Here is a 25,028-nt window from a genome sequence, read left to right as displayed (position 1 = left end):
ACTTACCATCCTGAGACAAGGCCGAGTATAGCCCACGAAGATCTCCCCTATGGCACAACCCCAAGGGGGGGCTGTAAGTATGTACGGCAGGACCAAATCGGAAAGATAGGTAGGAGCAAGCCCATGTAATGCTTTGTAGGTTAGCAGTAAAACCTTGAAGTCAGCCCTAGCCTTAGCAGGAAGCCAGTGTAGAGAGGCTAGCACTGGAGTAATATGATCACATTTTTTGCTTTTGCACGCGTTGTTAACCTAGACTAGATATCTATGTCTCCTCTCCAACGAAAGTGTATTGCTATTTGAACCAAGCCTCTATTAGCTTGGTTTCTGCTGTTTGACTAAATGAGATGTCCCTTTGATAAAAGCAGTGTATTGCTATGGGTTGCCGGGGGCAGGACTGCAGGGTAGGGGAGGGGTAAGGTGCTCGACAAGGTGAGGGTAAACTAGTTATGATATGTTGTGCCTCTTCACTCATTACAACGTTCCAACTTGCCTGCCCTCCCTAACACCCTCTCCCCCTGTAGCTACGGCAGACACCCCCCTCTCTCCACATCTCCAACAGACACTAGCAGCTTGAACACTAACCAGGTCAGGGCTCTTCTCTTCCCAGATTACACTACAGCACAGCGTTTCCATGGCTGCCTGCGTTGTCATGGGAGTCAACCTCAGATGCTCTAACAACAATGGAGTGGAGTTTGTCTGAAATAGACTATGGTGTCTGTCTGTCTGTCTGTCTGTCTGTCTGTCTGTCTGTCTGTCTGTCTGTCTGTCTGTCTGTCTGTCTGTCTGTCTGTCTGTCTGTCTGTCTGTCTGTCTGTCTGTCTGTCTGTCAAGGGACCTGTCTGTCTGTCAAGGGACCTGTCTGTCTGTCAAGGGACCTGTCTGTCTGTCAAGGGACCTGTCTGTCTGTCAAGGGACCTATCTGTCTGTCAAGGGACCTGTCTGTCTGTGGAGGGCCCTGTAATGGAGACCTGGGGGAGACGGTCTAGAGACTGACTGAAAGACTGACTGACCAGCAACTATTCCAGTTCACTTTTGTAGTCCTAGGGCTATAAATTATATTTTGTCCCCTTGAGATCAGCAATCAAGTTATCAATCTTTAGCTCCTAAACGATGCCATTGTAATAGCATCTTTAAACAGAATCCTTAACAGCAGCACCAGTACATTCTGGCAGACAGACAGACTCTTCTGATTAATAAGGCACTAATCCCGTCGTTGGAGTGTAAATACACTTTTTGTCTCTCCCACTTCTAACTGGTTTTCAGTACAATATATATTTATTATATATTGCATTATATCTTTATCTGCTATATTTGTCCTTCTTTGTCTTGATCATTTTTGTTCCAGATGACCTGATGTTATTTAGCACTTCAAATAAAAGTTGCCCTTTTTTTACAGCTCTCCTCACAGCTGCACTTCTTCTTCCAAAAGCCTCACATTCCATATGCTACAGTTTCCTGGAAACGTGTTGAATTGCTGAAATCTGTGATACATTTTTATAGGTACATTTTCTTGGATCGGCCCATATTATTATCTTGGATTTATGAGCAATGATTTTGGTTTGTTCCAAGGATAATTCATCAATGCAAGCCATCTTATGCATGAAAATAATTTTCTTCTGGGCACACAGATCCTTGAAATATTGACCACAATGTTATGGAATGGGCAGACATGTTGAGTATTGTTAGGCTATACAACGCTGTATGCAAACCTCATCACTGCAGCTTGATACAATGGAAATAGAAACCTGACTAATGACTGGCTGAAATTATGAAAATAAATGCTCACACTACTAAACCCAGATGGATTCCCTTAATGGTACACAATTACCTGCCTCATTGTGTCTCCCTCAGCAGTGTTCAGAGAATATGACAGTGGTGGTCTGACTCAAGAGAGAAATTGTATAGATATCCTCCTCTGTGGAAATCCCTCTAAGCCCTTGTTTTGGTTCAAGCTCCAGCATTTGTCTTTGCATGGGTAAATCACCGTTACATTTGCCCAAAGCTCTGAGGAAAGAGAGGAGAGAAGGAAGGGAAGGAACGGAGGGGAGAGGGGAGGAAAGGAGGCGATATAGAAGGAAGATGAAGGAAAGGAGAGAGAGGAAATGGCTCACTAGCATGAAGCAGCACTATACTGATTAAATATGATCAAATATTAAAATGTGTTTCTGTATTGAAAGGTAGTGGTAGGACTACTGTATCTTCTCTGATGAGCTAAAACTATCAATCAATCAGAGCTTTGCCCGAATGTATAGCATAGACTCAGTAGTTCATGTCGAGTCTGCAAATGTATTGATTGAAATGTATTTAAATCTTTGGGTTGACTCATAATCCGTAAGGCAGTGATGTCTTCAGAGAATCACTTTAGTAGGCATTTATATACAGTTCCATATGTTTTCATGGCAAAACGTTCTCCATGTTGTTTATGTTGGACTGGCCAGCTCAGAAGACCTCCACTCTGCAACAATGTGCTGAATGTGGAGCTTTCGGCTTAGAGAGGGAGTCAATGATGTGACATGTGGCTGCAGGCAGAGGGTGGGCTTTTGAAGGGGTGTCAAGATAGCGAGAAAGATAGGGAGCTGGCTTTCACTCTCTTTCTGCAGCCCTCTCCAGAGGTGATGAGAGAGGGTGACAGGACTGGAGGCTGAGCACACACACACACACTCCTCCAGCTGCTGCTTTTAGTCCTGTGGTTGGGTCATTTTTATTTCTTATTATGAGCTCAGGAGGCCAGGATCTGTCCATCTCTCCTATTGTAGCTCCCCTGTAGGGAGCCTGCTAGGCCAGACAATGTTGTTTTCATGGGAGCAGAGAGCACATGTATACACAAGCAAAATAACACAGACATTATTACCATTTTGATGTAAAAATTCTTGTCCAGGCAAATCTGTTAATGCTTTCTAGGGGCTCATATTGCAGTAGAACATTCAGTTTGTTAATATTTCTTCTCCTCTTTCTGTTTTTTTCTCTCCTCAGATGCAAATGAGAGGTCAGCCAAGAGATTCTCTGTGGATGGGGTCTTCAATTATACCTCTCTGCTCCTCAGTAAGGAAGATAACATGCTCTATGTTGGAGCACGAGAGGAGCTCTTCGCCCTCAACCTCTCTGATATCAGCAGAGTCAAGCTACAACGTAATGTAAGTGGGCACGAGTGTGTGTCTGTGTGTTTTGAGAGATATTCAAGAGGTAGCCTATTTTTCATAAGGAATGGATATTAGACATAGTCATAATTGATACTATTTCTGTGCAATAAACACATTTCATCTGGGAATATGCTTCAAAACGAATAATCCATCTGCATAATAAAATAAGTATCGACATGGCATTTGAATGGCACCTGTTAATAATGACCTCATATCGTGGAGGTGGTTTGGGACTTGACCTTCCGCCTGGCCACCACCTCAGCTCACCACAGTAAGTCTAAACATAGTGCAAATCAAAGTAGACACAACAGCCCAGCGGCCCTAGCTGAACGATTGAAACATATTTGTCGTGTTTCTAGAGGTGGAATGTAATACCCTCGGCTCTCAGATACACTTCACAACAGTGTTGTATTGTGGTGTTTCTCTGTGTGTATGAACAGTAACCGTGAGTCAGGGTGAGGATGTGTGGAATTATATCATGTACATGGTTGGTGTATAACATCTTTGACAATGTTCTACAGTAATATATATATGTGTATATATATACAGTGGGACAAAAGTATTTAGTCAGCCACCAATTGTGCAAGTTCTCCCACTTAAAAAAGATGAGAGAGGCCTGTAATTTTCATCATAGGTACACTTCAAATATGACAGACAAAATGAGAAAAAAATCCAGAAAATCACATTGTAGGATTTTTAATGAATTTATTTGCAAATTATGGTGGAAAATAAGTATTTGGTCAATAACAAAAGTTTATCTCAATACTTTGTTATATACCCTTTGTTGGCAATGACAGAGGTCAAACGTTGAATGAATGAATGGGGCCATGTATCGTGAGATTTTGAGTGAAAACCTCCCTCCATCAGCAAGAGCATTGAAGATGAAACGTGGCTGGGTCATTCAGCATGACAATGATACCAAACACACCGCACGGGCAACGAAGGAGTTGCTTCGTAAGAAGCATTTCAAGGTCCTGGAGTGGCCTAGCCAGTCTCCAGATCTCAACTCCATAGAAAATCTTTGGAGGGAGTTGAAAGTCCGTGTTGCCCAGCAACAGCCCCAAAACATCACTGCTCTAGAGGAGATCTGCATGGAGGAATGGGCCAGAATACCAGCAACAGTGTGTGAAAAGCTTGTGAAGACTTACAGAAAACGTTTGACCTCTGTCATTGCCAACAAAGGGTATATAACAAAGTATTGAGATACACTTTTGTTATTGACCAAATACTTGTTTTCCACCATAATTTGCAAATCAATTCATTAAAAATCCTACAATGTGATTTTCTGGATTTTTTTTTCTCTCATTTTGTCTGTCATAGTTTAAGTGTACCTATGATGAAAATTACAGGCCTCTCATCTTTTTAAGTGGGAGAACTTGTCTTTGTAATGTATGTTGACACTTCCCCTCCCCTCTAGCTGACATGGAGCACCCATGAGAGGAAGAGAGATGAGTGCAGTTTCAAGGGCAAAGACCTACAGGTGTGTACATTGCACTGTATTTGTGGAACTAAAGTGGCAATGTTTACACTTCCATGCCAGTTTTCAAGCTCGTTTTGTGCCGTAGTACTGAAAATGAACTGCCAGTAGCAATGGAAGTTTCCATTTAAGTTGTACATTTCCATTCAGTAGTGATGGCCTGTGTACATTTTTTGTAGCCAGACCAATTGCTATGCATCCCATTTAAGCAACCCCTCTGTGATTGTAGAGAAACCTCAATACTGTGGGAAGTACAGTATATTATCAGATGGCAATATTGTATGATTGATTCCTGGTTTGATTGATGGGTTGGGGGACAAAGGCTCATAGACCAGGATCTTGAAGAAGACACTAATCAGTGTTCTGTGTGAGACAGTCACTCAGACATTTGGGACGCTGCTAGCAACAGGCCTCCCAGGCTATTTGAAAGCAATTAATTCTGGTAATGTGGAAATATGCTTGGAGGGTCACCCAATGAGCTACTCCACTCAACTTGAGGAACTTTCCCTCCAGAATGGTTTGTGGGAACCTATGAGTCATATTAACGATGCTCTCTCCTCTGCTGTGTCTTTAATGCAGACTGATTGCTTCAATTACATCAAGATTTTACTGCGTGTGAACAGTACCCATCTATACGTGTGTGGAACCTACGCCTTCAGTCCAATCTGTGCTTACATAGTAAGTGTGTGTTTGATTTCTTAGCATACAGTTCCACCATGCCTGTGTGCTGTGGAGAGAACCACCATGCCTGTGTGTTGTAGAGAGAACCACCATGCCTGTGTGTTGTAGAGAGAACCACCATGCCTGTGTGTTGTAGAGAGAACCACCATGCCTGTGTGCTGTAGAGAGAACCACCATGCCTGTGTGCTGTAGAGAGAACCACCATGCCTGTGTGTTGCCTGTGTGTTGTAGAGAACCACCATGCCTGTGTGTTGTAGAGAGAACCACCATGCCTGTGTGCTGTAGAGAGAACCACCATGCCTGTGTGCTGTAGAGAGAACCACCATGCCTGTGTGCTGTAGAGAGAACCACCATGCCTGTGTGCTGTAGAGAGAACCACCATGCCTGTGTGTTGTAGAGAGAACCACCATGCCTGTGTGTTGTAGAGAGAACCACCATGCCTCTGTGCTGTAGAGAGAACCACCATGCCTCTGTGCTGTAGAGAGAACCACCATGCCTGTGTGTTGTAGAGAGAACCACCATGCCTGTGTGCTGTAGAGAGAACCACCATGCCTGTGTGTTGTAGAGAGAACCACCATGCCTGTGTGTTGTAGAGAGAACCACCATGCCTGTGTGCTGTAGAGAGAACCACCATGCCTGTGTGTTGTAGAGAGAACCACCATGCCTGTGTGTTGTAGAGAGAACCACCATGCCTGTGTGTTGTAGAGAGAACCACCATGCCTGTGTGCTGTAGAGAGAACCACCATGCCTGTGTGTTGTAGAGAGAACCACCATGCCTGTGTGTTGTAGAGAGAACCACCATGCCTGTGTGTTGTAGAGAGAACCACCATGCCTGTGTGCTGTAGAGAGAACCACCATGCCTGTGTGCTGTAGAGAGAACCACCATGCCTGTGTGCTGTAGAGAGAACCACCATGCCTGTGTGCTGTAGAGAGAACCACCATGCCTGTGTGTTGTAGAGAGAACCACCATGCCTGTGTGTTGTAGAGAGAACCACCATGCCTGTGTGTTGTAGAGAGAACCACCATGCCTGTGTGTTGTAGAGAGAACCACCATGCCTGTGTGTTGTAGAGAGAACCACCATGCCTGTGTGTTGTAGAGAGAACCACCATGCCTGTGTGTTGTAGAGAGAACCACCATGCCTGTGTGCTGTAGAGAGAACCACCATGCCTGTGTGTTGTAGAGAGAACCACCATGCCTGTGTGCTGTAGAGAGAACCACCATGCCTGTGTGTTGTAGAGAGAACCACCATGCCTGTGTGTTGTAGAGAGAACCACCATGCATGTGTGCTGTAGAGAGAACCACCATGCCTGTGTGTTGTAGAGAGAACCACCATGCCTGTGTGCTGTAGAGAGAACCACCATGCCTGTGTGCTGTAGAAAGATGTAATTAGTCATGTAATTCACTCTGTCAATCAAAGTACAGCTTTTCTTCTCTATTTTATAGTATTTCCCCCTGGAGACAGCATTTTATTTCTCCTCAAATCAGTGTATTCCAATTTGACCCCTTACAGATGTTTAGTGAGCATGAGTGGCTCTGAGTTGTAGGAAGACGTTTTAGAACAGGAAGTGCATCTTTAAATGTGTTCAGCTGATGGAGCAGACAGGTCTCCGAGGCCATGCAGAATAACATTGACATTTCCATTTAGAAATATTGACAGTCAAAGAACATCTCAAATCCCCTCTGCAATAATTCAGTATGGGAGAGAAAACATTAAGGGAGGAGGGAAAGTCTCTTGGCAGAACTTTAGGTTGTGAACCAGAATTCCTGAGCGTCTCCTCCTCCCAAGTCTCCCTTCTTATCAAAACCACTGAGTCTCAGCCCACACAGAGAGATATACAGTACTTTATACAGACAGTCATGTCCATCCCTTCTCTAAGCAGCCCTTCTCTAAGCAGCCCTCATCTTCCCCATCACCAGATCATTTCTAAATGGAATCATATAATAACATTTACTTAAATAGAGATACTGTTTATCAAGTGTGGCTCTGTAGCATTGGGTAGTAACAAGCCCTTTTTGCATTGTGACCACACAATGTGACAACCATGTTTCCAAACAACCCTGTTTTGAACCACCCCAAAGGGACCAGCTGCGACCAACCAGTGTTTCCCTCCCCATCATTTGGGCCATAGTGCAGTTGAGGACACTGGCCAGAAGGCAGTGGTCAGTGTAGATTACAGCCCTATATTTCCTCAAGTCTCTCTCTCTCCGCCCTCTCCAGAACACAGCTGACTTCACTCTGGTGAGGAGCCAGACTGGGGAGATAGTGACAGAGGATGGACGCGGCCGCTGCCCTTTCAACCCTGAGTACAAGTCCACTGCCATCATGGCTGGTAGGTACACTATAGGGGTCACTTATTTACTGTCATGGAAATATGTTTGGCTTCCATAAGACTGAGTACACCATACATACTGTATACAATACAATATATACATAAACATAATAGACAACACATTGACATACTTAATTATAGATTCATCAATGATAAAGTTGGAATGTATCTTACAAGAGTTCATTCTTGTGTGTTCCGTACTGTAAACATATTAGGAGACAACGCTTTGATTTTAGATTCAAGGGTTTGTTATGAGTGACACAGAGGCTCCTTGTCTCCTGGTCCAGATATTGTTTGTCTTCATCTTGTTCTTCCTTGCATTATAGATGGAGAGCTGTATGCTGGGACGGTCAGTAATTTCCAAGGAAATGAACCTATTATTTACAAGAGCCTGGGCCAAGGCGCTGCCCTAAAAACAGAAAACTCCTTGAACTGGCTTCAGGGTAAGTTCAGGTCTTCAGGCAGCTAGCTCTCCTGTAGCAGCTTCATGCCATGCTCTAATGTTGTATACATCTCTGATTAACATGGATAAACAGTTTCCCCCTAAACATACGCAATCAGTATTTGAAGACCTCAGGCTGGACATGTTGAATTAAAATGACCATAGCTCTGAAGAAATATATGTGTTCCCTTGGTATTTTGTCCATTTCAACATGCAGAAGTTATCAGAATTCCTGTTACAAAATTACTGAATCGCCAGAAGATGTTGTGAATGTAAAAGGCATGTCCATGTCTTAGAACACATGGTTCTAGGTTGACATTTCACCCTGTGGTTACGTTGTTGTTCCTCCAGACCCAGCCTTTGTGGGCTCTGCCTACATTCAGGAGAGCCTGCCCAAAGGCAACCCGGTGGGCGACGACGATAAGATTTACTTCTTCTTCAGCGAAGCGGGAAAGGAGTTTGAATTCTTTGACAACACCATTGTATCGCGCATCGCTCGCGTGTGTAAGGTGAGTGACGCTTCAACGGAGATGGCCTATCTAAAGTGTCTTTCCCCCTTGAGCAAGGCTCTCCGGCAACGCCACACATTTCCACTCCATTTATTGGAAGCTATCAGAGCGGGAGAAGGGTGTGTCAGTTCATGTGTGTGTGCGTACTTCTGTCTGGTGTATTCGTGTGTGTGTGTGTGTGAGGTGAGGGATTTAAGGGTGGGAGGGAGTCGTTTTGTTCACAGGTTTGTCTGGGAGGGACACAGGCTTGTGTTACAGAAAACCATTCCTCCTGTGAGTTCCCTCTGTTTGGGCCCTTCTCTCCACATCTCCTCCTCCACTCCTCCACTCCACTCTTATCACATTTCAGCGATCATTAGCATTCAGCCTGGATTCACAGCAGACTTAAAATGGCTTCTCCTTTTCCACTTTTTTTCCTAAACCAACCTGCAGACAAAGGTGTGTTGTACTGGAGGAAGCTCTGCAGGATAGACACTAGCTGGCAGAGCCACAAAGTCATAAAATCGAACCTTAACCACACTGCTAACCTTATGGCTAACCCTAACATTAAATGAACAAAAATCCATTTGTATTTTTTATGAATTTTTACAATATAGTCGATTTTGACTTTGCCGCTGACCCATCTTGTGGAAATCGCTCAGCTCGGCCTCCAGGACAAGATTCATCCCAGTAAACGTCAACCTGCTCATTAGATAGATGCACTACAAGCAGCTGAAATATGAAATATTCAAGTATTTTAACCTAAAAGCAATGGTTTCCAATCAGTCTAAACATGAACCTCATCTACTCTCTGTGACCGAGAATCTCAACCTCAATTTGACAGCATGGTCATGGCCTCCTCTTTATCACAGCTGTAGTATGGCCAATCCATCCAAAGAAAGTGTGAAATACTAGATGACAGTTTTATAGTATCCACCCCTCCTTCCAGGCTTTGCATTTCCAGCAGTCAATCTTCAGGGAAAGCTGGCTGCTGATGTGTGTCTTTCAACAGTGCATTTCTTAGCTTTTTAATTTTATAAAGAGATAAGCAGTACCATTGCAGTGCTGCCAGAGTGGACAGAGTGAGGGACACACAGTGAAGGGAGGAGCTGTGTGACTGAGCCCAAGGCTCGTGCAGACAGCACCTTGTCATCCTTCATATAGCAAATGAGCGTAATGAATCTACCAACGCCCATTATCAAACTTAATTATAAAATATTAACCATGTGGATACGTGAAATAGAGCTCTGCTTTGGGGCCAGCTCACAAGTCATTTTCAATTGCATCTGTGCCTTTTAAATGTAATTCCCTCCTTCACCACACGGGCACTAAACTAATTTAAACAGAGGAATGGTTTTTTGCACTTTAAGAGGCTCCATACGTAGCAGTTCCAATGGAGGGATATTTTTACTCGTTTATATTTTTAAAACGGGTAGTAGACAGGCTGAGACAGCTCCTAGTAATATAATTTTGATGACTCAAGGTGCCTATCCATTCCAGGCTCTGCAGGCTGAAAGCTGAAAGGCTTCTCTACAGTAACTGTCAATCTGCAGGTGTTTGTCTTGACACTGAGTGACATTCAGATGGACACCAGTCAGTCTGCCACTGTCAGAGTGAGGCTGCAGGACACACCCTTCCTTCTCCTCTGAAATAAAACACAGGGTGGTGGTGGGCAGGTCAGCTGTCAATCACAGGGTAGGTTTGAACTCCGAGTACAGAGTATCTTAGCTCCTGGTTTTTCTTATCCTCACCCCATACAAGCCACTATAGTGTGTATGTTAGGGAGTTCCCCTTTAAAAGCTTTAGGTTTGGGTCGTGCAATATGTGTTGGTGAAACTGTAGACAGTGTACCAGGGACTTTCTATAAACTAGGGTACCAGTGAGGATTTCCTACAATGTACAACTTGTTACAGCTGTTGAGTCCAATGATAATCATTTTTTCATGTCATTACATTAAGATATAAAGAGGGATCATAGCTATATTCAATACAATTCAAGAGTTGATTTAATACCTATGTTTAACCCTTTATCTTGGTTGGTCATGGTTCTTGATGAAATCATGTGACATAAACCCTTACTTTTCTGACCTTGCATTTATGGCAGTGTAAGTTGTCATTATATTAAGCATTAATCAGTTAAATTAGACATTGAACTTGAACCCTTTATGAATCCTGGATCTAGCTGTCAGACAGCTTTTGTATAGAGGAATGCTGTGTAACTACTTAACATTTCGTGTGTCCTTGTGTTATGGGGTGAAAACTGTTTTCATGAGCGCACAAATCCAAAATATTGTATGACTTGCAAAATGGAATGCTTCTAACAGAAAGAGTCACCTTACCTTGATACTGAAAACCTAAATCAATACCGTCATTAACGTGGTTCTTCAATAATTATGCATAATACTTGTTGGATGCGTATTTGGTGTCCAGCTAATTAGTTATGTTGTGATAGTTTCATACATCATCATCTGATCCAGGAAGGAATTTTCCAAATGTTTCATGTTTCGTGCTCTATTTTCAGCTGGCATTAATGCGACGCTAGTTTCAAACACACATTAGTTTGCGATTTTGTCATGTAAAAACTGGCGCACTGGCATTTTTCCGCCCTAACGCCAGGTTCGGCAATTTACCTGCCTTTTATCAGCTCGCTTGCGCCCAGATGGGCGGGGTAGAAATATTTGAGGTGTGTCCTTAAAAACATGTCCCAAAGTGCTAATTTCAGGCAGCCCTGAAAGGAATATTTAAGACCAACCAAAAAATGATTTTATTTATTTTATTTAACCTTTATTTAACTAGGCAAGTTCTTATTTACAATGACGGCCTACCAAAAGGCAAAAGGCCTACTGCGGGGACGAGGGCTGGGATTAAAAATAAAAATAAATAAAACATAAATATAGGACAAAACACACATCACGACAAGAAAGACAACACAACACTACATAAAGAGAGACCTATGACAACAACATAGCATGGCAGCAACAGAAGACAACACAGCATGGTAGCAACACCACATGACAACATGGCAGCAACACAACATGGCAGCGGCACAACATGGTAGCAGCACAAAACATGGTACAAACATTACTGGGCACAGACAACAGAACAAAGGGCAATAAGGTAGAGACAACAATACATCACACAAAGCAGCCACAACTGTCAGTAAGAGTGTCCATGATTGAGTCTTTGAATGAAGAGATTGAGATAAAATTGTCCAGTTTGAGTGTCTGTTGCAGCTTGTTCCAGTCGCTAGCTGCAGCGAACTAAAAGGACGAGCGACCCAGGGATGTGTGTGCTTTGGGGACCTTTAACAAAATGTCTTAGCAGTGATGCAGTTGGTTATGCCATGAATTTTGACAGCCGAAACGCAGCCTACCAAACTAGCACCTTGGATCTGGGCCGATTCCGGCTGAGAGTCGGGGCATTTGGCTGAGAGTCAGACTCGGCCTACATCATGTGGCCCGAGTCTGGGCCGCCTTAGGCAGTATTACTTATGGCTAGGATGCGGGGATTGAGCTCGGGCTGATTCTGGTGTGAGTTATCTGGCCCACATGTATTACTTGGGGCTCAGGCCGATTGGGGCGACTCTCTGGCAGATGATTACACTGGCCGCTTTATATAATAAACATTTCATGATTTATTTTTCCATATTTTCTCATTGTTTCTGTGATCAAAAAATACAATTAACATTTAAATGAAATTCTTTAAGAATCCTGCGCAGTATTTTAGTATTTTCATACTTTGTGCAAGGCAATTGTTAAGCATTAAAAATGTTGTAGATGGAGCCTCCCGAGTGCCGCAGTGGTCTATATGGGGCTTTGGCTTATTTTTGTCCTGCCCAATGCAATCGCGAAGTAGTCAAGACTTTTGATAAACGGATTGGCTCCTGAGAAATCATAATCATTAGCGCGTGCTATGGGTGGGTGTTGCTATGATGACCAGTGAGCTGAGATAAGGTGGAGCTTTACCTGTCATAGACTTATAGTTGACCTTGAGCAAGTGGGTTTGGAAGCAAATATGTAGCGAGGACCAGCCAACGAGAGCATACAGGTCGCAATGATGGGTAGTATATGGGGCTTTGGTGACAAAACGGATTGCACTGCGATAGACTGCATCCAATTTTCTGAGTAGAGTGTTGGAGGCTATTTTGTAACTGACATCGCCGAAGTCAAGGATCGGCATGATAGTCAGTTTTACGAGGGTATGTTCAGCATCATGAGTGAAGGAGGCTTTGTTGCGAAATAGGAAGCCAATTCTAGATTTAATTTTGAATTGGAGATGATTAATATGAGTCTGGAAGGAGAGTTTACAGTCTAGCCCAGACACCTAGGTATTTATAGTTGTCCACATATTCTAAGTCAGAACCGTCCGGAGTAGTGATGCTAGCTAGGTGGGTGGGCGGGTGCGGGCAGCTATTGGTTGAAGAGCATGCATTTAGTTTTACTAGCGTTTAAGAGCAGTTGGAGGCCACGAAAGGAGTGTTGAATGGCATCGAAGCTCATTTCGAGGATTGTTAACACAGTGTCCAAAGAAGGGCTAGGTGTATACAGAATGGTGTCGTCTGCATAGAGGTGGATCAAAGAATCACCCGCAGCAAGAGCAACATCATTGATATATACAGAGAAAAGAGTTGGCCCGAGAATTGAACCCTGTGGCACCCCCATAGAGACTGCCAGAGGTCCGGACAACAGGCCTTCCGATTTGACACTGAACTCTATCTGAGAAGTAGTTAGTGAACCAGGCGAGGCAGTCATTAGAGAAACCAAGGCTGTTGAGTCTGCCGATAAGAATACGGTGATTGACAGAGTCGAAAACTTTGGCCAGGTCGATGAAGACAGCTGCACGGTACTGTTTTTAATTGATGGTGGCTATAATATCGTTTAGGACCTTGAGCGTGGCTGAGGTGCACCCATGACCAGCTCGGAAACCGGATTGCATAGCGGAGAAGGTACGGTGGGATTCGAGATGGTCGGTGATCTGTTTGTTCACTTGGCTTTCGAAGACTTTAGAAAGGCAGGGCAGGATGGATATAGGTCTGTAAGAGTTTGGGTCTAAAGTGTCTCCCCCTTTGAAGAGGGGGATGACCGCAGCCACTTTCCAATCTTTAGGAATCTCAGACGATACGAAAGAGAGGTTGAACAAACTAGTAATAGGGGTTAAGACAATGCCGGTGGATAATTTTAGGAAGAGAGTGTCCAGATTGTCAAGCCCAGCTGATTTATAGGGGTCCAGATTCTGTAGCTCTTTCAGAACATCAGCTGTCTGGATTTTGGTGAAGGAGAAGCGAGGGGTGGGGCTTGGGCCAGTTGCTGCGATCGGTGCGGAGCTGTTAGCCGGGATTTGGGTAGCCAGGTGGAAAGTGTGGCCAGCCGTAGAGAAATGCTTATTGAAATTCTTTATTATCGTGGATTTATCGGTGGTGACAGGGTTTCCAAGCCTCAGTGCAGTGGGTAGCTGAGAGGAGGTGCTCTCATTCTCCATGGACTTTACAGCAGCATACCACCCTGCATACCACTGCTGGCTTGCTTCTGAAGCTAAGCAGGGTTGGTCCTGGTCAGTTCCTGGATGGGAGACCAGATGCTGCTGGAAGTGGGTTTGGCGGGCCAGTGGGAGGCACTCTTGCCTCTGGTCTAAAAAATATCCCAATGCCCCATGGCAGTGATTGGGGACACTACCCTGTGTAGGGTGCCGTCTTTCGGATGGGACGTTAAACGGGTGTCCTGACTCTCTGAGGTCATTAAAGATCCCATGGCACTTATCGTAAGAGTAGGGGTGTTAACCCCGGTGTCCTGGCTAAATTCCCAATCTGGCCCTCAAACCATCACGGTCACCTAATAATCCCCAGTTTACAATTGGCTCATTCATCCCCCTCCTCTCCCCTGTAACTATTCCCCAGGTCGTTGCTGCCATTGAGAACATATTCTCAGTCAACTTACCTGGTAAAAGTGTCCCAAAACTTTTTGGAATTAGTGCTGCAGGATGCAAATTTCTGTTTGAAAAAGCTAGCCTTTGCTTTCCTAACTGACTGTGTGTATTGGTTCCTGACTTCCCTGAAAAGTTGCATATCGTGGGGACTATTCGAAGCTAGTGCAGTGCGCCACAGGATGTTTTTGTGCTGGTCAAGGGCAGTCAAGTCTGGAGTGAACCAAGGGCTATATCTGTTCTCAGTTCTACATTTTTTGAAAGGGGCATGCTTATTTAAGATGGTGAGTAAGGCACTTTTGAAGAACAACCAGGCATCATCTACTGACGGGATGAGGACAATATCCTGCCAGGATACCCGGGCCAGGTCGATTAGAAAGGCCTGCTCACAGAAGTGTTTTAGGGAGAGCGTGATGAGGGGTGGTCGTTTGACCTCGGACCCATAACGGACACAGGCAATGAGGCAGTGATTGCTGAGATCCTGGGCAAGATGGTCAGGATGATATCTATGAGGGTGCCTATGTTTGTGGATTTGGGGTTGTACCTGGTAGGTTCCTTGATGATTTGTGTGAGATTGAGGGCATCTAGCTTAGATTGTAGGACGGCCGGGGTGTTAAGCATATCCCAGTTTAGGTCACCTAACAGTACGAACTCTGACAATAGATGGGGGACAATCAATTCACATATGGTGTCCAGGGCAGAGCTGGGAGCTGATGGGGGTTTATAAAAAGCGGCAACAGTGAAAGACTTGTTTCTGGAGAGATTGATTATTAAAAGTAGTAGCTCGAACTCTTTGGGCATAGACCTGGATAATAGGACAAAACTCTGCAGGCTATCTCTACAGTAGATTGCAACTCCACCCCCCTTTTAGCAGTTCTATCTTGATGGAAAATGTTGTAATTGGGGATGGAAATTTCAGGCCTTCACAAGCCTTCCTAAGCCAGACTGTAATGAAGGTTCAACAGCCTGACTTCTTTATCCTGGTGATTTTATGATATCATTACATTTGACATTTATTTATTTGTTGTTGTTTAAAAAATAAGTTACAGGTCTGTGGAGAGCCAGAAATCTTGCTTGTTTGTAGGTGACCAAATACTTATTTTCCACCATAATTTGCAAATAAATTCATAAAAAATCGTTCAATGTGATTTTCTGGATTTTGTTTTCTCATTTTGTCTGTGATAGTTGAAGTGTACCTATGATGAGGCCTCTCTCATCTTTTTAAGTGGGAGAACTTACACAATTGGTGGCTGACTAAATACTTTTTTGTCCCACTGTATGTACCTTCCTGGTTCTATGGTTAAAACATCTGAGGATTGCATGCTATGCAACTTTTGGAGATGTGTGAATGCAATCTGATCTGTAAGATGGTTCCGATTATATTCATAAACCAGTTCTAGGTGGGAGTAGTATAACAGTTAGGGGACATTCTTCCTTTCGCTTTACAGTACATCTTTCTCCAGCTACTGTGAAAAGTTTGGATGTGCATAAAACCCTCCATATTCTACATTGTTTTAACATTATATGCCCATGTGGAGAAATGATTGTAGTTGATTCCAAGGCAATACAAAAAAAGACCGTAAATGCACAACTTGAAGCAACCACATATTTTGCCATGGAGCTTGTTCTGATTGGCCAGTGAGGGGCTGAGCCTCCACACATCCACAACTTGTTTATTCATCAAAACCTAGCCCTTTTGCACCAAAGCCAGCAAGTGCGCCGATAATTGTGATAGTGAAAATAGCAAAAAATATTTCTGGCTCACCCCTGAACCTATAACGCTACCACCTGCACTTACCTTTGTGTTAAGTTTGTTAATATAGAGCCCCAAGTCTACTGTGGGCAATTGTGTAGGATAGGCTACTGCGCAACATCCAACGCTATTTATATTAATTATTCTAGATATAATGACAATAAATTACATAACTTATTCACAATATGGTCTAGTAGTGAAGTAACATGACAAATACATGTTGTTTTCCATGTTAGACCTGCAATTTTACAAGGGGCTTGAAGTAGCCTACTTGAATTTCTGCGCTCCAAATTAAATTTCAAGTACTGAAATAGGCCTACCTTGAAAATTTCAAAAGCTTCAAAAGCAATTGTAATTATTGTAGCCAAATTATAAGTTACCTGCTCCCTTATAATCAGTAGCAGTGCGTGGGTAAAATCACTGGGGAAGCCAAGCCAGGATAAAATAGCCATGTCACAACCTGTGTTGTGATAATTATGTTGTTTGCTCTATAATCTGTTAGTTCATATGCTTTGCCACCATGACATAGAGTGCATTCGGAAAGTATTCAGACCCCTTGACTTTTTCCACATTATGTTACGTTACAGCATTATTCTAAAATGTATTAAATCGTTTTTTCCCCTCATCAATCTACACGCAATATCCCATAATAACAACACGAAAGCAAGTTTTTAGACATTTTTGCAAATGTGTTAAAAATATGAAACTGAAATATCACATTTACGTAAGTATTCAGACCCTTTACTCAGTACTTTGTTGAAGCACCTTTGGCAGTGATTAAAGCCTTGAGTCTTCTTGGGTATCCTTCCCCAGCTTGGCACACCTGTATTTGGGGAGTTTCTCTCATTGTTCTCTGCAGATCCTCTCAAGCTCTTTCAGGTTGGATGGGGAGCATCGCTGCACAGCTATTTTCAGGTCTCTCCAGAGATGTTCGATCAGGTTCAAGTCTGGCCTCTGGCTGGGCCACTCAAGGACATTCAGAGACTTGTCTCGAACCCACTCCTGCATTGTCTTGGCTGTGTGCTTAGGGTCGTTGTCCTGTTGGAAGGAGAACCTTTGACCTAGTCTGAGGTTATGAGCGGTCTGGAGCAGGTTTTCATCAAGGATTTCTCTGTACTTTGCTCCGTTCATCTTTCCCTCAATCCTGACTAGTCTCCCAGTCCCTTCCCCTGAAAAACATCCGCACAGCATGATGCTGCCACCACCATACTTCACAGTAGGGATAGTGCCAGGTTTCCTCCAGACGTGAGGCTTGGCATGCAGGCCAAAGTGTTCAATCTTGGTTTCATCAGACCAGAGAATCTTGTTTCTCATGGTCAGAGTCCTTTAGCTGCATTTTGGCAAACTCCAAGCAGGCAGGCTGTCATGTGTCTTTTGCTGAGGAGTGGCTTCTGTCTGGCCACTCTACCATAAAGGCCTGATTGGTGGAGTGCTGCAGAGATGGTTGTCCTTCTGGAAGGGTCTCCTATCACCACAGAGGAGCTCTGTCAGAGTGACCATCTGGTTCTTGGTCACCTCCCTCACCATCGGGTTCTTGGTCACCTCCCCCGATTGCTCAACTTCTTCCATTAATAGATGGGTACCTTCAATGCTGCAGAAATGTTTTGGTACCCTTCCCCAGATCTGTGCCTCAACACAATCCTGTCTCGGTGCTCTATGGACAATTCCTTCAACCTCATGGCTTGGTTTTTGCTCTGACATGCACTGCCAACTGTGGGACCTTATATAGACAGGTGTGTGCCTTTCCAAATCATGTCCAATCAATTGAATTTACCACAGGTGGACTCCAATCAAGTTGTAGAAACATCTCAAGGATGATCAATGGAAACAATGAGGTAAAACATTTATTTGATCAATTTTAGAATAAGACTGTAATGTAACAAAATGTGGAAAAAGGGAAGCTGTCTGAATATTTACAGAAACCTCTGTAGGCCTAAGGCTGAGACAAATAAAAATCAGTGGCAGAATACATTCAACCACGCCTTTTTGTTTCATCACAAAACCGGAGAGCAACATCTGTCTGGTGAAGTCCTCAAAGCATGTAACAAACAGTGTAACAAACAGTTACGTGACCTACAGAATGGTCAAGCAAGTTAATGTTTCTGACATTTTCAAACTACTAAACAACTATTGATTTAGAACCATGGAGAGTTAGGCTACTGCAATTCACAAGGAAAACAGGAGCTGCCTCCAATATTCCAGCACCATTTAGCTTTAATAGTTCACCATCATCAACTCACCTACGCTTAGCCCAATACAGTGACAACTATGGTCCTGATTTCTCTCTCTCTCTCTGTGTGTGTGTGTGTATACTTATATAAATGTGATTTTTTTTTTCATTTTTAATTGTTAATAAATTAGTAAAAAATTCTAAACCTGTTTTTGCTTTGTCATTATGGGGTTTTGTGTGTAGATTGATGAAAAACAATGGAATCAGTGTTATAATAAGGCTATAACCTAACAAAATGTGGAACAAGTCAAGGGGTCTGAATACTTTCCGAAGGCACTGCATCTCCATCCATGGCTAATGGAAAGGGACAATTTTAGCTAGCTAGCCACTGGAAGACAACAACACAACGAGATGCAACAATTCAAGTTTATTCTGTCAGTGATGTTTGGTTTTTCATGTGATTTGTATTTGTATTTATTAGCAATCCCCATTAGTTCCTGCCAAGGCCGCAGCTACTCTTCCTGGGGTTCATTATGGATCCCCATTAGTTCCTGCCAAGGCCGCAGCTACTCTTCCTGGGGTTCATTATGGATCCCCATTAGTTCCTGCCAAGGCCGCAGCTACTCTTCCTGGGGTTCATTATGGATCCCCATTAGTTCCTGCCAAGGCCGCAGCTACTCTTCCTGGGGTTCATTATGGATCCCCATTAGTTCCTGCCAAGGCCGCAGCTACTCTTCCTGGGGTTCATTATGGATCCCCATTAGTTCCTGCCAAGGCCGCAGCTACTCTTCCTTGGGTTTATTAAAGATTATGGATCCCCATTAGTTCCTGCCAAGGCCGCAGCTACTCTTCCTGGGTTACAACAAAAGTTAAGGCAGTAATATACATTATATTAAAATGTGTATACATTTTCAATACATTTAAAACAGATTTCACAATACATTAAATGTTTGCCCTCCGACCACTACAACACACAATCAAGGTGTACATGTGTGTGTAGTGTGTATGTTATGTGTGCTTGATTGTGTGTGTATGTTGTGTGTTTGTACCCGTTTGTGTGACTTCACAGTCATCGCTGTTCAATAGTCCTCACTGTTTTTTAAATCTGATTTTACTGCTTGTGTGAATTACTTGATGTGGAATAGACTTCAATGTAGCCATGGCTCTATGTAGTACAGTGCGCCTCCCATAGTCTGTTCTGGACTGGTGGCATGTCTTGTGGAGTATGCATGGGTGTCCGTGCTGTGAGCGAGTAGTTTAAAACAGACAGCTAGTAGCATTCAACATGTCAATACTTCTTACAAGAATAAGTAGTGATGAAGTCAATCTCTCTTCTACTTTGAGCAATGAGAGAATTGACATGCATATTCCAATTGGTATGGAGCCAAATCCAAACTGTCTTCCCTTGACACATTTTTTGGTGCACCAGTACAGTTTAGCTGTACAGTTTAGCTGTACCAGCACAGTTTAGCTCGCTCAGTTTAGCTCAACGCTGATTGGCTAATATTTTATACTTTTTTTTTTATCAAGGGAGGCCAAATGCCCCCTTGCATTCAATGCTACAGGTGGCAACAATATCATACTATTTTTGACCAGACAGCATCAGATAGATGGTCTACACATACAGAGACAGAGAGGCGCTGTTCCCCTCACTCAGATGCTTTATTTGGTGAAGCACATTCAGCCTCTTGCGAATTGAAGGAAAATGATCAAAAACAGAGAGATAAAATATACATTATTTGATGTTTTTGCCTTTTTTTCTTGGTATTTTTGGGGGGAAGCCTGCTTATAATTATCCGTAATTGGTGTTGCGCTACTCTGTTGCTGTCACGTTCGTCATAAGGATCGGACCAAGGCGCAGCATGGTATGCGTACATTCTCTTTTTAATGAATGAACAAAAACAACACACATCCAATATGAAACGTGAAGCTATACAAACTAGTGCTGAAAGGCAACTAAACATAGACCCCACAACTAACAGTGGGGAAAATGGCTACCTAAATATGATCCCCAATCAGAGACAACGATAAACAGCTGTCTATGATTGGAAACCATATCAGGCCAACATAGACTTACAAAACCCCTAGATATACAACAACTAGAGTACCCACCCTAGTCACACCCTGACCTGAACAAAATATATAGAAAAACAGAGAATCTAAGGTCAGGGCGTGACAGTTGCGGTAAAATCACATGCGGTTATTATGAGGACGACAACTTCAACTTGGCTTTCCATACAAATCCTTCCATAAAAAAATAACCTGGTTTTTGGTCGCTTTCTCATTATAAAAACAGAGATGGTGAGATTAATGCTACCGCTATTCATGGCTTTATAGGCTTAGTGTGTGCCTGCATCGGCCACATAGGCTACAGAAAAATTGGCATGAATGCATGCATCCAATCTATTTAGTCAGGCAATGTCCACATTATTCACACACATTTTAGAATGTAATAATAATTTGAATATCAATGCTTTGGCAAGCCCTGAAAAAAAAATATTGAAGTGGTAATGCCCTACTTGCTTGTTTGGCCTCTATATTAGGCCCTATATGTACAATTATATAAATTATACAATTGCATTAAGGTCTTTGAAAATTACAAAAGTTCCTGAAAGTCCATGAATTTGACTCATCAATGTCTGTATGAACCCTGTTAAAGAATGTATCATCCTAGGCCTTTGTTGTGTTGGTGGAGTTATTCACTTTTATTTCTCTAATTACACTGCATGAAAAGGCTTTTTATTTTTGTTTCAAACCATTTTGAAAAATATATCCCAATGTCACACATTGGCCCCATTATTTATAGAAAGATCCACCAATACTGCATCTTCCTCATCAGCATCTTCCATTACTTAAAGTCCATCTCTCTCTCTGTCTTTAGTTGACTATGTTTATTCAGGTGTTTAGAGTAGAAGTTCTGCTCCAGTGAGGCCAGCTATGGAATAAGATACAGTGGGGCAAAAAGTATTTAGTCAGCCACCAATTGTGCAAGTTCTCCCACTTAGAAATATGAGAGAGACCTGTAATTTTCATCATAGGTACACTTCAACTTTCAGCATGACAATGATCCCAAACACACCGCCCAGGCAATGAAGGAGTGGCTTCGTAAGAAGCATTTCAAGGTCCTGGAGTGGCCTAGCCAGTCTCCAGATCTCAACCCCATAACAAATCTTTGGAGGGAGTTGAAAGTCCATGTTGCCCAGCAAGAGCCCCAAAACATCACTGCTCTAGAGGAGATCTGCGTGTAGCAATGGGCCAAAATACCAGCAACAGTGTGTGAAAACCTTGTGAAGACTTACAGAAAACGTTTGACCTCTGTCATTGCCAACAAAGGGCATATAACAAAGTATTGAGATAAACTTTTGTTATTGACCAAATACTTATTTTCCACCATAATTTGCAAATAGATTAATAAAAAATCCTACAATGTGATTTTCTGGATTTCTTTTCTCATTTTGTCTGTCCTAGTTGAAGTGTACCTATGATGAAAATTACAGGCCTCTCTCATCTTTTTAAGTGGGAGAACTTGCACAATTGGTGGCTGACTAAATACTTTTTTTGCTCCACTGTATAGCTTTGTGGAAAACAGAAAAACACAAAAAGCTTTGGTACTATTGAAACTCTTAAAATTGTGCATCTGTGTTGGAAAGGGAGGCTTATGTAAGGGGTTAATACATTGAGTGCTTTCTGTCCAATATTCAGGAGGAGACTTTAGGTACACACTCTCTCTAGTATAAAATAATAACTAGGTAGACCAGGGGGAGCAGAGCAGGGAATATACTGTATGTAGCTCATTATCTGGCTGGGTTACTACAGCAAGTAATTGCTTCAGAAACTCAGCATTTAGTCACGTGTCATTTCCCTTTCCCATTCAGCGATGTCATTTCCTCTAATTAATGTTGGGCTGACGGGGACTCGGACGAAGGCACATGTTAAAGGGCTCTGGGTTATGTAGATTTAGACTTCTTTATGTTTATTTTTAGTCCTCTGAACAGTGCTCTGTGAAGATGACTTACCGTTGCTCCCTCAGCCTTTTCAATCTCCTTAGATCTATGTCCCAGACAAGAATTTGAATAATTGCTGCAATCCGAGCCACAGACTCAAGTGTATGTAAACAGACAAATTATATGTATTTTTTCTATTTTTTTCAAGCCAACTATCTGTGAAAAGTATAGGCATTACATTTCTTAATGGAAAAGTTGTGCTGCTATATTTGCATCACAAGCCAACCCGGTATCATGCTCCCATAGATGACCCCACCCACCAGGCAGGGTAGTGTCACAGGCACAGGTTTGGAGAATTGTAGTGTCAGTGGAGAGTCATTGTGTGTGAGCAGTGTCCTTTTTTCTCTCTCTCATTGAAAAGCATTTGGCTTCCCCAGTGCCCCCAGTGTTCTCATCCAGTTTTGATGTCTTATATTGTTTTCTTGACCTAGAATTCTATTGACCCTGGGCGGATGTGTATTATGTCCACAATCTGTTGTACTCAGTCTGGTGGTTTCACTATAGGATTATTGTTTCTCATTTAAGTACATTCAAACAGTGCGTTGTTTGTTTACATTGTTTGTTTAGTTTGGGGGTAAAAAACATGGGGGTAGAATAATTTTAGGGAAATTGGTTGCCATGATATCATTCAGACGCGTGTTTATTGCAGTAGGGATTATAATGCATTCTCACCATTTCCACTACTTTTACAGTTTACACATACATGTGCCCTCTACTGGACACTGGGTTACTATGACTGCGGGTCCATGTAACAGAGCTCTGCTTGTATTACAGGGTGACAAAGGAGGAGAGAGGGTGCTGCAGAAGAAATGGACCACCTTCCTTAAAGCCCAGCTCCTGTGTTCACTGCCTGATGATGGCTTCCCCTTCAACATCATCCAGGACATGTTTGTGTTGACACCCAGCCCAGAAGACTGGAAGAACACTGTGTTCTACGGGGTCTTTACTTCACAGTGGTGAGGACATTATCACTTATAGAGCATGCAAGAGTGTATAAACCCATTGATTTGGATAATGAAAGCTTATGTGTCTGAGTTGATCATTCACTCATCTCCACTACCCCAGGGCAGTGATTGGGGACACTGCCCTGTGTAGGGTGCCGTCTTTCGGATGGGACGTTAAACGGGTGTCCTGACTCTCTGAGGTCATTAAAGATCCCATGGCACTTATCGTAAGAGTAGGGGTGTTAACCCCGGTGTCCTGGCTAAATTCCCAATCTGGCCCTCAAACCATCACGGTCACCTAATAATCCCCAGTTTACAATTGGCTCATTCATCCCCCCCCTCTCCCCTGTAACTATTCCCCAGGTCATTGCTGCAAATGAGAACGTCTTCTCAGTCAACTTACCTGGTAAAATAACAGATAAAAAAATAATAATAATAATAATAATATTAAACATTTCTCCATACAACAACAGCTCACTGTCAGTTTATAGCACATTATTATTGACCCAGTCATGGCCAAACAGCCACATTTCCATTCCTTCTGGTCGTCTATGGTGTATTTGAGACGTTATTGATCAAGTGCTGCATACAGTGGCTTGCGAAAGTATTCACCCCACTTGGCATTTTTGTTGCCTTACAACCTGGAATTAAAAATACAAATCTAGATAGATAGCAAATGAGCTGGACTTTCCGGGAGTATCCGAAATCCCTGTATCTGTCATAAAATGTAGCTACTAACCTTGTGCTACAGCATGCGTTTTCCTGTTGGACAAATTATAAGAATATTCAGTTATGAAGTTATGAAAACTAGTTGTTTTGCAAATGTTGAACTTAATATGGCTACTATTACTGGAAAGCTAAATCAAAGTCCAAGTATAGAGATTTGACAATGTTCTTGTAGAAAAATGTAATATGAATGCAAATGTCTCCTTCACGATTTGCCCAAATGTACCTGGGTGACTTCATACTAAATATCATGTAGTTCGCTCATACTTCAAGTTATCCGTCTGAAAAATTGGACATACACTGCTGCCATCTTGTGGACACCGTCATAATTACAACTAGAGTGATGGCTAGAACTGGGACCTTTCTGTTGCATTTCAAAGATGGTGGTAGAAAAAAAAACAGTTGTTTTTTTCTTTGTATTTTCTTCTACCAGATATATTATGTTATATTCTCCTACATTCAATTCACACAAACTTTAAAGTGTTTCCTTTCAAATGGTACCAAGAATATGCATATCCATGCTTCAGGGCCTGAGCTACAGACAGTTAGATTTGGGTATGTCATTTTAAGCGAAAATTGGGGAAAAAAAGATTTATTAAGTCATAACACAGATTCTCAATTGGATGGAGTTCTGGACATTGATTAGGCAATTCCAAGATATTTAAATGTTTCCCATTAAACCATTCAAGTTTTTCTTTAGCAGTATGCTTAGGGTCATTGTTCTGCTGGAAAGTGAACAGTCTCAAATCTCTGGAAGACAAACAGGTTTCTCTCAAGAATTTCCCTGTATTTAGCGCCATCATGAAAAACATCCCCACAGCATGATGCTGCCACCACCATGCTTCACTGTGTCGATGATGTTCTCTGGGTGATGGGAGGTGTTGGGTTTGCACCAGACATAGCATTTTCCTTGATGGCCAAAAAGCTACATTTTAGTCTCATCTGACCAGAGTA

The 25,028-nt window shown here is 42.7% G+C and overlaps 1 protein-coding gene across 2 annotated transcripts in view; it reads left to right on the top strand.

Annotated features, from left to right (window-relative positions):
- The window catches only part of LOC115134225 (semaphorin-4B), a 90,681-nt gene that overhangs the window by 56,944 nt on the left and 8,709 nt on the right, over positions 1-25,028 (top strand). For both annotated transcript variants that reach the window (XM_029667979.2, XM_065022539.1), the window contains 7 exons: positions 2,974-3,134; positions 4,558-4,620; positions 5,197-5,295; positions 7,518-7,629; positions 7,956-8,072; positions 8,423-8,580; positions 23,179-23,360. In XM_029667979.2, coding sequence (XP_029523839.2) covers positions 2,974-3,134; positions 4,558-4,620; positions 5,197-5,295; positions 7,518-7,629; positions 7,956-8,072; positions 8,423-8,580; positions 23,179-23,360 — 892 coding nt within the window. The remainder of the gene's footprint in view (positions 1-2,973; positions 3,135-4,557; positions 4,621-5,196; positions 5,296-7,517; positions 7,630-7,955; positions 8,073-8,422; positions 8,581-23,178; positions 23,361-25,028) is intronic.

This window comes from Oncorhynchus nerka, linkage group LG9a (genome assembly GCF_034236695.1).
Source record: "Oncorhynchus nerka isolate Pitt River linkage group LG9a, Oner_Uvic_2.0, whole genome shotgun sequence".
NCBI classification, from domain to species: domain Eukaryota; kingdom Metazoa; phylum Chordata; class Actinopteri; order Salmoniformes; family Salmonidae; genus Oncorhynchus; species Oncorhynchus nerka.
The sequence above is the reverse complement of the archived record's forward strand: the minus strand, read 5'-3'. Positions and strand labels throughout refer to the sequence as shown.